At 44.6% G+C, this 15,858-nt stretch overlaps 1 protein-coding gene across 1 annotated transcript in view; it reads left to right on the top strand.

The window, feature by feature from the left end:
• The window catches only part of Slc22a15 (solute carrier family 22 member 15), a 66,103-nt gene extending 50,700 nt beyond the window's left edge, over nucleotides 1-15,403 (top strand). Inside the window, exons 9-12 of the mRNA XM_032897618.1 lie at nucleotides 11,654-11,774; nucleotides 13,267-13,339; nucleotides 14,816-15,004; nucleotides 15,305-15,403. Coding sequence (XP_032753509.1) covers nucleotides 11,654-11,774; nucleotides 13,267-13,339; nucleotides 14,816-15,004; nucleotides 15,305-15,397 — 476 coding nt within the window. The 3' untranslated portion in view covers nucleotides 15,398-15,403. The remainder of the gene's footprint in view (nucleotides 1-11,653; nucleotides 11,775-13,266; nucleotides 13,340-14,815; nucleotides 15,005-15,304) is intronic.
• The last annotated feature ends 455 nt before the right edge of the window (nucleotides 15,404-15,858 follow it).

Raw genomic sequence — 15,858 nt, forward strand, 5'->3', positions numbered from 1 at the left:
CNCNGCCANAACNTGAAGGAAACAGACCGGGTAAACAGTTCTCTGCACCCAACTCCCGTGGGACGGAGAGCTAAACCTTCAGAGAGGCAGACACGCCTGCGAAACCAGAAGAGACTGCTCTCTGCACACATTACTGATTCCAGAGGAAAACACCGGAGGCCATCTGGAACCCTGGTGCACGGAGGCTCCCGGAAGAGGCGGCACAGATCTTCCCGGTCGCTGCCACATGGAGAGCCCGTGGGGCAGAACCCCGCAGCTAACTCGAGCCTCGGGGCCACAGGTAAGACTAACTTATCTGCTGCAAGTGACTTGCCTGGTGAACTCAAGCACAGGTCCACAGGAACAGCTGAAGACCTGTAGAAAGGAAAAACTACACGCCGGAAAGCAGAACACTCTGTCCCCATAACTGACTGAAAGAGAGGAAAACAGGTCTACAGCACTCCTGACACACAGGCCTATAGGACAGTTTAGCCACTGTCAGAAATAGCAGAACAAAGTAACACTAGAGATAATTTGATGGCAGAGGCAAGCGCAGGAACCCAAGCAACAGAAACCAAGACTACATGGCACCATCGAGCCCAATTCTCCCATCAAAACAAACATGGAATATCCAAACACACCCAGAAAAGCAAGATCTAGATTCAAAATCATATTTGATCATGATGCTGAGAACTTCAAGAAAGACATGATGAACTCCCTTAGAGAACAAGTAGAAGCCTACAGAGAGGAATCGCAAAATGCATGAAAGAATTCAGGAAAACATAAATAAACAAGTAGAAGCCCATACAGAGGAGACACAAAAATCCCTGAAAGAATTAAAGGAAAACACAATCAAACAGTGGAAGGAATTAAAAATGGAAATAGAAGCAATCAAGAAAGAACACATGGAAACAACCCTGGATATAGAAAACCAAAAGAAGAGACAAGGAGCTGTAGATACAAGCTTTACCAACAGAATACAAGAGATGGAAGAGAGAATCTCAGGAGCAGAAGATTCCATAGAAATCATTGACTCAACTGTCAAAGATAATGTAAAGCGGAAAAAGCTACTGGTCCAAAACATACAGGAAATCCAGGACTCAATGAGAAGATCAAACCTAAGGATAATAGGTATAGAAGAGAGTGAAGACTCCCAGCTCAAAGGACCAGTACATATCTTCAACAAAATCATAGAAGAAAACTTCCCTAACCTAAAAAAAGAGATACCCATAGGCATACAAGAAGCCTACAGAACTCCAAATAGATTCGACCAGAAAAGAAACACCTCCCGTCACATAATAGTCAAAACACCAAACGCACAAAATAAGGAAAGAATATTAAAAGCAGTAAGGGAAAAAGGTCAAGTAACATATAAAGGCAGACCTATCAGAATCACACCAGACTTTTCGCCAGAAACTATGAAGGCCAGAAGATCCTGGACTGATATCATACAGACCCTAAGAGAACACAAATGCCAGCCCAGGCTACTGTATCCTGCAAAACTCTCAATTAACATAGATGGAGAAACCAAGATATTCCATGACAAAACCAAATTTACACAATATCTTTCTACAAATCCAGCACTACAAAGGATAATAAATGGTAAAGCCCAATATAAGGAGGCAAGCTATACCCAAGAAGAGGCAAGAAACTAATCGTCTTGGCAACAAAACAAAGAGAAGAAAAGCACACAAACATAACACATCCACGTATGAATATAACAGGAAGCAATAATCACTATTCCTTAATATCTCTCAACATCAATGGCCTCAACTCCCCAATAAAAAGACATAGATTAACAAACTGGATACATAACGAGGACCCTGCATTCTGCTGCCTACAGGAAACACACCTCAGAGACAAAGACAGACACTACCTCAGAGTGAAAGGCTGGAAAAACAACTTTCCAGGCAAATGGTCGGAAGAAGCAAGCTGGAGTAGCCATTCTAATATCAAATAAAGTCAATTTTCAACTAAAAGTCATCAAAAAAGATAAGGAAGGACACTTTATATTTATCAAAGGAAAAAATCCACCAAGATGAACTCTCAATCCTAAATATCTATGCCCCAAATACAAGGGCACCTACATACGTAAAAGAAACCTTACTAAAGCTCAAAACACACATTGCACCTCACACAATAATAGTAGGAGACTTCAACACCCCACTCTCATCAATGGACAGATCATGGAAACAGAAATTAAACAGAGACGTAGACAGACTAAGAGAAGTCATGAGCCAAATGGACTTAACGGATATTTATAGAACGTTCTACCCTAATGCAAAGGATATACCTTCTTCTCAGCTCCTCATGGTACTTTCTCCAAAATTGACCATATAATTGGTCAAAAACGGGCCTCAACAGGTACAGAAAGATAGAAATAATCCCATGCAAGCTATCGGACCACCACGACCTAAAGCTGGTCTTCAATAACAATAAGGGAAGAATGCCCACATATACGTGGAAATTGAACAATGCTCTACTCAATGATAACCTGGTCAAGGAAGAAATAAAGAAAGAAATTAAAAACTTTTTAGAATTTAATGAAAATGAAGGTACAACATACCCAAACTTATGGGACACGATGAAAGCTGTGCTAAGAGGAAAACTCATAGCGCTGAGTGCCTGCAGAAAGAAACAGGAAAGAGCATATGTCAGCAGCTTGACAGCACACCTAAAAGCTCTAGAACAAAAAGAAGCAAATACACCCAGGAGGAGGAGAAGGCAGGAAATAATCAAACTCAGAGCCGAAAACAACCAAGTAGAAACAAAAAGGACCATAGAAAGAATCAACAGAACCAAAAGTTGGTTCTTTGAGAAAATCAACAAGATAGATAAACCCTTAGCCAGACTAACGAGAGGACACAGAGAGTGTGTCCAAATTAACAAAATCAGAAATGAAAAGGGAGACATAACTACAGATTCAGAGGAAATTCAAAATATCATCAGATCTTACTATAAAAGCCTATACTCAACAAAACTTGAAAATCTGCAGAAATGGACAATTTCTAGACAGATACCAGGTAAATCAAGTTAAATCAGGAACAGATAAACCAGTTAAACAACCCCATAACTCCTAAGGAAATAGAAGCAGTCATTAAAGGTCTCCCAACCAAAAAGAGCCCAGGTCCAGACGGGTTTAGTGCAGAATTCTATCAGACCTTCATAGAAGACCTCATACCAATATTATCCAAACTATTCCACAAAATTGAAACAGATGGAGCACTACCGAACTCCTTCTATGAAGCCACAATTACTCTTATACCTAAACCACACAAAGACCCAACAAAGAAAGAGAACTTCAGACCAATTTCCCTTATGAACATCGACGCAAAAATACTCAACAAAATTCTGGCAAACCGAATCCAAGAGCACATCAAAACAATCATCCACCATGATCAAGTAGGCTTCATCCCAGGCATGCAGGGATGGTTTAATATACGGAAAAAACCATCAACGTGATCCATTATATAAACAAACTGAAAGAACAAAACCACATGATCATTTCATTAGATGCTGAGAAAGCATTTGACAAAATTCAACACCCCTTCATGATAAAAGTCCTGGAAAGAATAGGAATCCAAGGCCCATACCTAAACATAGTAAAAGCCATATACAGCAAACCAGTGGCTAACATTAAACTAAATGGAGAGAAACTTGAAGCAATCCCACTAAAATCAGGGACTAGACAAGGCTGCCCACTCTCCCCTACTTATTCAATATAGTTCTTGGAAGTTCTAGCCAGAGCAATCAGACAACAAAAAAGGAGGTCAAGGGATACAGATCGAAAAGAAGAAGTCAAAATATCACTATTTGCAGATGATATGATAGTATATTTAAGTGATCCCAAAAGTTCCACCAGAGAACTACTAAAGCTGATAAACAACTTCAGCAAAGTGGCTGGGTATAAAATTAACTCAAATAAATCAGTAGCCTTCCTCTACACAAAAGAGAAACAAGCCGAGAAAGAAATTAGGGAAACGACACCTTCATAATAGACCCAAATAATATAAAAGTACCTCGGTGTGACTTTAACCAAGCAAGTAAAAGATTTGTACAACAAGAACTTCAAGACTCTGAAGAAAGAAATTGAAGAAGACCTCAGAAGATGGAAAGATCTCCCATGCTCATGGATTGGCAGGATTAATATAGTAAAATGGCCATTCTGCCAAAAAAGCGATCTACAGATTCAATGCAATCCCCATCAAAATACCAACCCAATTCTTCAAAGAGTTAGACAGAACAATTTGCAAATTCATCTGGAATAACAAAAAACCCAGGATAGCTAAAACTATGCTCAACAATAAAAGGACTTCTGGGGGAATCGCTATCCCTGAACTCAAGCAGTATTACAGAGCAATTGTGATAAAAACTGCATGGTATTGGTACAGAGACAGACAGATAGACCAATGGAATAGAATTGAAGACCCAGAAATGAACCCACACACCTATGGTCACTTGATTTTTGACAAAGGAGCCAAATCCATCCAATGGAAAAAAGATAGCATTTTCAGCAAATGGTGCTGGTTCAACTGGAGGTCAACATGTAGAAGAATGCAGATCGATCCATGCTTATCACCCTGTACAAAGCTTAAGTCCAAGTGGATCAAGGACCTCCACATCAAACCAGACACACTCAAACTAATAGAAGAAAAACTAGGGAAGCATCTGGAACACATGGGCACTGGAAAAAATTTCCTGAACAAAACACCAATGGCTTATGCTCTAAGATCAAGAATCGACAAATGGGATCTCATAAAACTACAAAGCTTCTGTAAGGCAAAGGACACTGTGGTCAGGACAAAACGGCAACCAACAGATTGGGAAAAGATCTTTACCAATCCTACAACAGATAGAGGCCTTATATCCAAAATATACAAAGAACTCAAAAAGTTAGACCAAGAGGGAGACAAATAACCCTATTAAAAATGGGGTTCAGAGCTAAACAAAGAATTCACAGCTGAGGAATGCCGAATGGCTGAGAAACACCTAAAGAAATGTTCAACATCTTTAGTCATCAGGGAAATGTAAATCAAAACAACCCTGAGATTTCACCTCACACCAGTGAGAATGGCTAAGATCAAAAACTCAGGTGACAGCAAATGCTGGCGAGGATGCTCGGAGAAAGAGGAACACTCTCCATTGTTGGTGGGTTGCAGACTGGTACAACCATTCTGGAAATCAGTCTGGAGGTTTCTCAGAAAATTGGACATTGAACTGCCTGAGGATCCAGCTATACCTCTCTTGGGCATATACCCAAAAGATGCCCCAACATATAAAAAAGACACGTGCTCCACTATGTTCATCGCAGCCTTATTTATAATAGCCAGAAGCTGGAAAGAACCCAGATGCCCTTCAACAGAGGAATGGATACAGAAAATGTGGTACATCTACACAATGGAATATTACTCAGCTATCAAAAACAACGACTTTATGAAATTGTGAGGCAAATGGTTGGAACTGGAAAATATCATCCTGAGTGAGCTAACCCAATCACAGAAAGACATACATGGTATGCACTCACTGATAAGTGGCTATTAGCCCAAATGCTTGAATTACCCTAGTGGCCTAGAACAAATGAAACTCAAGACGGATGATCAAAATGTGAAGGCTTCACTCCTTCTTTAAAAGGGGAACAAGAATACCCTTGGCAGGGAAGAGAGAGGCAAAGATTAAAACAGAGACTGAAGGAACACCCATTCAGAGCCTGCCCCACATGTGGCCCATACATATAGAGCCACCCAATTAGACAAGATGGATGAAGCAAAGAAGTGCAGACCGACAGGAGCCGGATGTAGATCGAACCTGAGAGACACAGCCAGAATACAGCAAATACAGAGGCGAATGCCAGCAGCAAACCACTGAACTGAGAACGGGACCCCCGTTGAAGGAATCAGAGAATGAACTGGAAGAGCTTGAAGGGGCTTGAGACTCCATATGTACAACAATGCCAAGCAACCAGAGCTTCCAGGGACTAAGCCACTACCTAAAGACTATACATGGACTGACCCTGGACTCTGACCTCATAGGTAGCAATGAATATCCTAGTAAGAGCACCAGTGGAAGGGGAAGCCCTGGGTCCTGCTAAGACTGAACCCCCAGTGAACTAGAATGTCGGGGGGAGGGCGGCAAGGGGGGAGGGTGGGGAGGAGAACACCCATAAGGAAGGGGAGGGGGAGGGGGATGTTTGCCCGGAAACCGGGAAAGGGAATAACACTCGAAATGTATATAAAAAAAAAAAAAAAAAGGCAAAAAAAAAAAAAAAAAAAAAAAAAAAATTCCAATTCATGTGATTTCCCAGCAATTCACATTAGGCCATCACTTACTCCGAGGACTAAGTCAAACAAAAGCAAGCTTTAGCTCACAAATACAAGCACAGTGTTACTCGCCATATTAAAAACCCAGAAAGAAAAATGAAAGTTACTGATAATCACATCTGCCATAAGAAATATTAGCAGGTATGGGAGGAGACAGGGATGATATACAGAGGGTCAGGAATTTGAGCAGAGGTGTGTAGCAATGGGAGACTGGGGAACCGGGGGTAGTCACCAGCAAGTCCCAGATGCCAGGAAAGCAAGAGGCTCCCAGGACCCAACACAGGTGAGAGTGGCTGAAAGGTCCAACAAAATAGAGGGAGAACCTGTAGAGACCATATCCAGAGGTTAGGTAAGGCCACCCACTCATCTCCAAATTTTTAACCCAGAATGATTCCTGTCTAAAAGAAATATAGGGACAGAGTGGAGCAGAGACTGAAGGAAAGGTCATCCAAAGACTGCCCCACCTGAGGATCCACCCCACATGCAGCCACCAAACCCAGTCACTATTGCTGATGCCAACAAGTGCTTACTGACAGGAGCCTGATATGGATGTCTCCTGAGAGGCTCTGCCAGAGCCCTACTGATATAGATGAGGATGCTTGCAGCTAACCATTGGACTGAACAAAGGGACCCCAATGAAGGAGTTAGAGAAAAGACTGAAGGAGCTGAAGGGGTTTGCAACCCCATAGTAAGAATGACAATATCAACCAACCAGATCCACCCCCCAGAGCTCCCAGGGACTAAACTACCAATCAAAGAATACACATGGAGGAACCCATGGCTCCAGCTGCATATGTAGCAGAGGATGGCCTTGTCTGTCATCAATGGGAGAAGAGGTCCTTTGTTCTGTGAAGGCTTGATGCCCCAGTGTAGGGGAATGCCAGGGAGTGAGGTAGGAGTGGGTGGGTGGGAGTGGGAGTATCTTCATGAAAGCAGTGGGAGGGGGATGGGATAGGGGATTATGGAGGGGAAACTGGGAAAGGGGATAACATTTGAAATGTAAATGCATAAAATATCCAATAAAAAAAAAGAATATTAGCAGCTGGAAGCACAAGAGAATTTCCTTAGCCTGACAGATAGGATCAAGGGAAAACCTCTAGCAAATGCTGCATTTACCACTGAAAGGGTGAATAATCGCTGTCATCAGGATGCCATTCTCTATGGAACATGGTCAGAAACAAACCAGTGAATGCAGTGTAACCATGAAAAGAAAGGGAAGGGACTGAAGCCGAGACAGAGGAAAACAAGCCTGCTGACCTGAGTTCAGCCCTGGACACACATGGTGAAAGGAGAGAACCAAACCCACAGAGATCTGCTCTAACTACAGCACACATTCCACTCCCCACACACACACACCACATACACACACACACACACACACACACCACTCCACACACACACTACACACACACACACACACACACCACACACCACTACACACACACACCACTCCACACACACACACACACACTCACCCACATACACCACTCCACACATACACACACACTCACACACACACACACCACTCCACACACACACTCACACTCACACACACACATATACCACTACACACACACACACACACACACACACACACACACACACACACACACACACACACACACACAACACACACACACACACACACACACACACACACACACACACACCCACACACACACACACACACACACACACACACACACACACACACACACACACACACACACACACACACACACACACACACACACACACACACACACACACACACACACACACACACACACACACACACACACACACACACACACACACACACACACACACACACACACACACACACACACACACACACACACACACCACTCTACACACACACTCACACATACTCACACACACACACCACTACACACACACACACACACACACCACTCCACACACACACACACATTTAAACACTAAATAATAGAATTAATAAGTAAGCCTGCCAGAATCATGGATGCACAATTTTATTTCTATATATCATTAGCAAATAATCTACTATGCAATTAACAATGGCACTGGTAATAAAAATTTTTAAAGTTTTAGAGGTAAAATTTCCATAGCATGTATAAAGCATGACATAAAACCATGAAAGGAGGAACTAGAGAGGGCTAAATAATTGAATTAGCAATAGTAATATTCACAAATAAGGAGATCACCAAGCCCTTTAAGCCTTCGTCTCTTACCAAACCGATTTAGCTATCAAATGCCCAGGAGTATTCGTTTACTGATAGAATAAATTTGTGCAAATATGACTATTCAAAGGATTCTAGACTAGCCAAGATAATTTCTATCAAGAAAAACAAAGTTGTAGAATTTATCATGTTTAACTTATCACAGTTATAGTAATCCAGATAGTGCGATATTTGATAGGATAGATCAGGGGAAGGGATTGAATTTTAGAAAAGCACTCAGGAGGAGGAGAGACCACCAAGAGTTCAAAGTCATCCTTGGGTACACAGCAAGTTCAAGGACAGTCTGGACTACCTGTAACCATGTTTGTCTTACAAACAGCAAAATAAAACAGATTGGCTTATGATTATCATTCTGTAAAAGAAGAGAATGACTGAAGTTTGCTATTTGGAACCAACAGTTTATTGCTTGAGCTAGGAGTTCAGGGCCAATGTGAGCAGCAGAGGAATCACAAGTCCCTTAAAACAAAACACCCTTAATGGAAAGAAGTAAAGAACAGACTAGGAGAAAATATCTGTAAAATATATATGCATGGCGAAAGATTGATTCGAAATGAAGAATGGAGTCTTACAACTCAGTAATAAATGGACAAAAGAGACGTTTGTTCTGGTGGCTCCAAAGGGTTCCTGAAAGTCCTGGAAACTCTGTCCTCCAAAGCTGCATTGTGGGAGCTAAGTTATGACCTCGTGGAGTCTAGTGCATGGAAAGAAACAAATGTGCAAACCCACATTTTAAAAACTGTAATTCCATTTTAACTTCCCCTCTAAATCACTTTGCCTTCTTCCCCAAACAACACTTTGACCGTTCATTGGGAATGACTCAGGAATGTAGGTCAGGAAGGCAGGGGACTGGCTCAGTGGCGGCAGAGTCTTCTGGAACACAGCCAGCAGCCCAGCAGCTGCACGAGCAGGAACCTTAACAAAGAAAGCTGTCTGCTATTGACATAAGCCATCTTAGGGGATGGAGAGGTGGGTTCCCCCTGAAGAAGTGACTGCAGGTGCGTTGGCAGGAGCAGAGGAGAGAAGATTCAAGCAGCAGATGGACTAGCTTTGGCCTGTGGCCAGAGCCAGCCTCCCCGAATGAGCTACTGCTGGAGGTGTCTTCCTCCTCACGGGGAATCCTCTTGCAGCTTTAGACGCTGCTGGAGGTTAGATGATTGTCTCTGTGTCCTCCACGTGAATTTAAATTTCCAGATGGCAATCTCCTCTCCTGTTAGTAAAGATGTAGGGTGCCCTCCTGTGGTTTTGAAAGATGCCACTGTGCACAGGGCAGGGCGTGAGGGAAATCCACCGCTACCAAAAACCATTTGTAGTTAAAAGGCAACGTGCCTCAAGAGAAAGAAGAGATATTTTATTCTTGAGCCAAATAGTACCGATTGTGTGCAGGACCCTATATAGATCCAGGGTGCCCAGGATAACATGTTCTGTTAAGGAAGCGGTCACAAGCATCTGCTAGCCACAGAATGAGAGACGTCATAAACGTGTCCCCACCAATTGCGTTTGTGGGGTGCTGCAGGCGGATGGGTTGGAACAAACTTATCCAAACAACAGTTGTGTTGTGGGCTTCAGATGCTCTCTGGTGACAGTCTTATCCTTGGAGTTGGTGGAAGACAGTGGCACATTTCCAAGGGCTTTGTTTTATAGCAGACACTTTGATAGATCAAGCACAGGGGCGGGGAAAGGGGCACTAAGAAAGCCTGATGGCAGAACTATGATCCACATCATTCTAACTCTTCAGGAATGCCTGGAGTCTTCAGCGTAGGTGTCTCGACCGTTTGGTTTTGAGGAAACTTCAGTTTACACAAATAGTTTTGTTTTCATCCCTGCTACTCAATACTTTTTCCTGATTCAGTTTTCTAGAAAATAGAGGAGAGGCTCACATATCCTAATTATCGGTTGAAATGGTGAAGTGAATAATCTAGTTAAATTGTTAGGAGAGGAAGTGAGATCAGGGTCCTAGGAACATGCCTTGGAGCAAATGCTGGGAGGCATGGACTCTTTCTAGAGAGACCTTGTAGCTTAAATATATATCACTTAACTTAAACCAGCAGCCATGGTCATCCCCAAATATCTTGGCAGCGCTGAATGTCGTCCTACATGTTTAAGATGCCTGCTCATGGTCTCCTGACACCATGTTAAAGTAGACGAACACGGTTTTGGACTGGGGATGGGATATGCCCTCCTCACTGGCAGTTGAGGTAGCACGAACACAGACTCTTCCCACCGCGTTCATGCCAGCTAGAGTCCCAGTGCCTCTTGGCTCAGTAGACACTTAGTAATCAGCGGTGTGCCCTATCCTGCAGGGAATTCTGGGTCAGACAGGAATAAATAGGACACCAACCTTAGCATAGAACACCTTGAAATACACTCTTGCAAACAAGACGGAAAGTGGGTAACGACAAGTGAGCGCCCGAGGCATGCTGGTCGGTGGGCTGGGAGGAAGAGGCAGCGGTGATACGGAGGAGCAGCATCACTGAGATATTAAGGGAAGAGGGGCTCATGAGCCATGTGGTCCCAAGGAGGGGACAAGGTCTTCTGCTTGGCATAAGTGTCACTAAGAGAGGCAATTACATCTGAGATTGGGACAGTGCTGCTGGCCCTTGGGGACTTTGAGGAGAGGCAGGGAGTGAGCTGGGTGCTGGGAGTTGGAGAGGAAGATCAGTGGCAAGGCTGACAGTGACTGGAGGAGGGACAGAAAGCTTGAGACCTGTTTTCTCCTCATGAGGAGAAAGTTGCTATTTAGAAGGCAGAGGTGTGTGGATTTTTGAAGGAAGAGATTCACTGGAGACAGATAACAGCTATAGAGTCCCAGTAAATAAAAGAAAGAACCACCGGATACTATTTTACTAAGAATATGAAACTAGAATGCATTTACATTTTATTTAAACAGAATAAGAAATTTAAATCTAATTATCAGTTAATAATTTCTCAAGCAAGAAATGGAGAAAAAACAAGAAATTTCTTTCACCTTTTGTTCTCTTCAGAACATTGTCATATCTTCTTTCAAAAATGTCATGGGCCTATCCCTCACCGCAGTGGAACGCTTTGGTATTTTGAGCATTTGGTTTTGAATGGTCCACGAAGCCCGTAGACTTCACTCATGTTGTCTCTGCTCCTCAGACACAGGTGTGTTTGCCGTGGTCAACAGCCACTCCTTGTCCCTGCTGGGAAAGCTGACCATCAGCGCTGCCTTCAACATTGTTTACATCTACACCTCTGAGCTGTACCCCACTGTCATCCGGTAAGGCTCTCTCCTGCTGCCGTACCCCATTCATGCCGTCCAGCTTTGTTAACGGTGCTGCTGTGGACGGAGATGGCCTTCCCTGCCTTTGCGTGGGCATGTGTCGCTCATGAGAGCATTCAGTCTCCCATTGTCTTAGGCACTGTTCTATTGCTGTGAGCGATACCACAACCAAGACAACTCTTATGAAAGAAAGCATTTACGTGGAGGCTTGCTTACAGTTTCCGAGAGTCAGTTGTTTTAGAGGGGTAGTGAGTGCAGACTTATAGAAGAAAGAACATCTTCAATCCTAATATCCCTTCATGAGGACAAGAGCAAACCCAGATTCAGGATGGGGCTGCAGCCTCAGCTCTGCTTCCTGTGCCCTGGGCTGGTCCTCCCTGTGCCAGTCCTATGCCAGTCTCCCTAAGGAGCATTTGGAAAACCTCTGTTTCTTCCAGCAGGAGGCCTCCGAGTGCTCTCCACCTGTTGAAGTCTTTTCCCAGAAACAGCTTGCTCTGCTGGTGTCTCCTCATCCTTGTTTCTGCAACATGGGTGCCACACCATCCATCCACACACTCAGGAACGCCCTCCCATGCCAAGAGAAAGGCTGAGGCAGAAGTGGAGGGCTAGCCTATCTGGAAACGGCACCATTCTCTGTTCCCTGGCTACCTTTTAAACTGTTGTTCTGGGTTACCTGACAGTGTGCACACATCATTTCTATTAACACGCCTGGCTTTTAACACTTAGCTGAGTTTTAAAAAAAGTCAAAGATTTTGGCTCACAAAACCTTGGTTGTAGCTCTCTTAACTGACGGAAGAACTAAAAGCTCACTGCTTCCCATGAGACACGCTCAGATGCTCAATCTGTTCATCTTCTGACCAGTACAGCTATTGCTATCCTCATGAGACTTTAAATTAATTAAAATTGCAGACACTGGGGATGGTTAAGAGCACCGGCTGCTCTTGAAGATATCCCAGACTCAATCCCCATCACCCACAGAACAGCTCACAACTACCTGAAAATCCAGCCCCAGGGGACCCAACACCTTCTTTCTAACTGCCCCAGTCCCAGGCATGGCCATGATCACATACATACAGTCAAAGCATTCATATACATAAAAATAAATATGTTTTTTAAAAGTCTGTCTCTGCTGAGTATGACGGCCCATATCTTCAGTTCGAAGAACTTGGGGGGAAGACAAGAGGATTGGCGCAGTTCAAGACCAGCCAGGGCCAGCATAGCAAGACCTTGTTCTTAAAATAAAAGTTCCTTTCCTTACCCTCATGAGTCACATTTAAGTGATGAAAAGCCTCATGTGTCCAGTGCTGTGGCACAGGGATGTCATTTCAGAACTCCTTGGCCTCATAGAAAGGTCTAATGGGGCACCGTACCTTCTCCTTAGGAATTTACTATGTCGGACTCAGAACAGTCTTCCTACCCAGTATTAAAGTTGTCCCCCTGAGACTTAATGATTGTATTTAATTAACTTGGTTTCTCTCCTGCCTTCTAGAAACGTTGGCCTCGGAACGTGCTCCATGTTCTCCCGAGTTGGTGGGATCATTGCTCCCTTCGTCCCCTCCCTGGTTGGTTTGTACCTCTGTCTCTGTTCTTGGTCCTCTGCTTTGGCAACCATTTGTGCTTTGTGTAGAAAGAGATAATGAGTGATTTTGGCCAAGAGTGGCTACACAAATGCCAAGCTTGTGCCTTTCTGACACAGAGCGCCGTACTCTGTCAGGGTGGATGGACTGGGGCATTCACCCCTGGTGCATCGGACGTTTTGTTCACCTGGACTCATTGGAGGGTCTGGTGATGCCAGCATTCCCCCTCCCATCAACACTCGGAAGTCAACTAATGTGTATGATCTATGGAGTACTGGGTTCTATGCTAAGTACTTTGCACGTGTCACTGCATGTAACCCTCCATAGTCGCTGTAAGGGACCATAGATGTCCAAACTGGTAGACAATTATAAGATCAGGCATGAGCCCTTGAGCTGTCATGGTGTGTGGCAGCCATGATATTGGATTCTGAGGGTCAGTATGGCCTTCATTATTCAGTGTCCTTTGGAAGGGTTCAGGACATTTCCGCATGTACACTAACAAAAACACCAAATCCTAGAACGTTTATAAAGGAGACTGAAGAGGTGGCTCGATGGTTTAGAACACACCTGTTGTTTCAGAGAAACCAAGTTTGATCCCTGGAACCATGGCAGGCAGCCCTTGACCTCCTATAACTTCAGGGCCCCCATCACTGCCGTGGGCACCAGCACATCCGTGCACACACATGTACACAGTTAAAAATCCTGAAATAGTCCTTAGAGTATTATGTCACGATGTATTCTTATTATATAATAAAATATCATTACGTTATTACGTCTACTATGGTCTCAACACTGCCTTTAAGGACCTTTCTAGAGGATCTTGAAAAGAAATACTCTAAACGCTAGAGCCAGCCCTCTGTGGTCGGGAGCCTGTGCATTGAAAGAAATCGTCGACTTTCTCTGAGAATCCCCTGTGAATCTCTGAAGCAATTGCTGGTAGCACCACATTCAACTCAAAGAGTTTACAAACTCTGTGTGCCACAGGCCTTTTTCTGGATCCTTTTGGATTTCTGTTCTTTTGATCTTAGGACTCTCAATGATGTCATGACAACACATCTGACCACTGCAAAGTTTATTAGCAGTAGATAGTCCACGTGTTCATATGAAGAGAACGTGGAGACCATCGTGGAGCAGGCTCTTCCCTCAGGTGGAAGCCAGACTTGAGAGTTCCTAGGAGCTCTGCTGATGTGAGCCTGCCAGGCTCACAGGTGACCATGGCCATGCCTTGCCTCACACGGTTGGTCCAAGGTTTCCAGCCCTTTGGCTCACTTAGAACCATCTCTGTATACCCGTTTCCTGGATGGTTGTCTCAGAGCAAAAAAAAAAAAAAAAAAAATGTGGTGTGTGGTGTTCTTGTGAGAAGGGGCTGACCGCACAGCAAACCTGGCAGTTCTTGGTCACAGGACTGTTGATGTCACCTGCTGAGGGGCTGATAGGTGTGTTTGGCTTTTGTCTCCACAGAAGGACGTGCAGTGGTCCCTGCCCTTCATCGTGTTTGGAGCCACAGGCCTGACCTCAGGCCTCCTGAGCCTGCTCTTGCCAGAGACTCTGAACAGTCCTTTGCTGGAGACATTCTCTGATCTTCAAATGTACTCGTATCGGCGGTTAGGGGAGGAAGCGCTGTCTCTACAGACCTTGGATCCTCCACAGGTAAACAGACATATGCTGTAACCATCTAGGTGCCCTGGGCTTTGATCCTCGGAACGATCTAAGACTGGGAGTTGTGGTGCACCCCTGTAAACCCAGCACGTGGGAGGTGGAGGCAGAAAGCTCTGAGGTTGATCTCAGCTCCTTAGCGGACTGAAGGCTGACTTGGTCTGCCTGGGCCCCTGTCTCAAAACAACAGCGAAATCACTCTGTGAGTGCCTGGGTGGTAATCCTCATTTGGGCCTGTTGTGATGTCATTTTGCACATTTTATGGCTTCTACAAGATCTCCTTTGCCATTGCAGCCCCTGGGCAAGGCCAGCAGCTTGGGGAGCGAGAGTGAGGAGGAGGAGGAAGAGTTCTATGATGCAAATGAGGAGACACAGATGATCAAGTGAGGAGCCTGCCCAGAAGCAAAGCCCATCATCCTTAGTGCCTCGTTCAGCTTCAGCACCAGGGACTGCTCAGCCTACACTGATGCTTTCCAGACAGGAGAGGCGGTTGGAGGACAGATTCCACAAGGGAGAACTTGCTGCACTGAGAGAGTCGTGGCTGACTCGTTCAGGACTGAGGCTGAGCCCAGCACCGTGCCTCTGGCTGCACAGCTCAGATCCACCTTGTGTCTCATGCTGCTTCCCGTCCTCGGGACCTAAGAGCTGGTGTGCGAAACTGCTCACACTTGTACTAGGGTTAGCCAGACCTTCCCGGGATTTCATCTTCCTAGTAAGCTTCACGGGATCCCTGTCACTTGCTTCTCCCCACCAGGAATCTTCTGGTGCAGGCTGATGTGTACAGAGCTCCCAGCTTCCCCTGGGCTCATCGGCTGGTTCCCAGCTCATTGGTTGCCGGGGCTGCTTGT

The sequence above is a fragment of the Rattus rattus genome, chromosome 3 (assembly GCF_011064425.1).
Source record: "Rattus rattus isolate New Zealand chromosome 3, Rrattus_CSIRO_v1, whole genome shotgun sequence".
Classification (NCBI taxonomy): domain Eukaryota; kingdom Metazoa; phylum Chordata; class Mammalia; order Rodentia; family Muridae; genus Rattus; species Rattus rattus.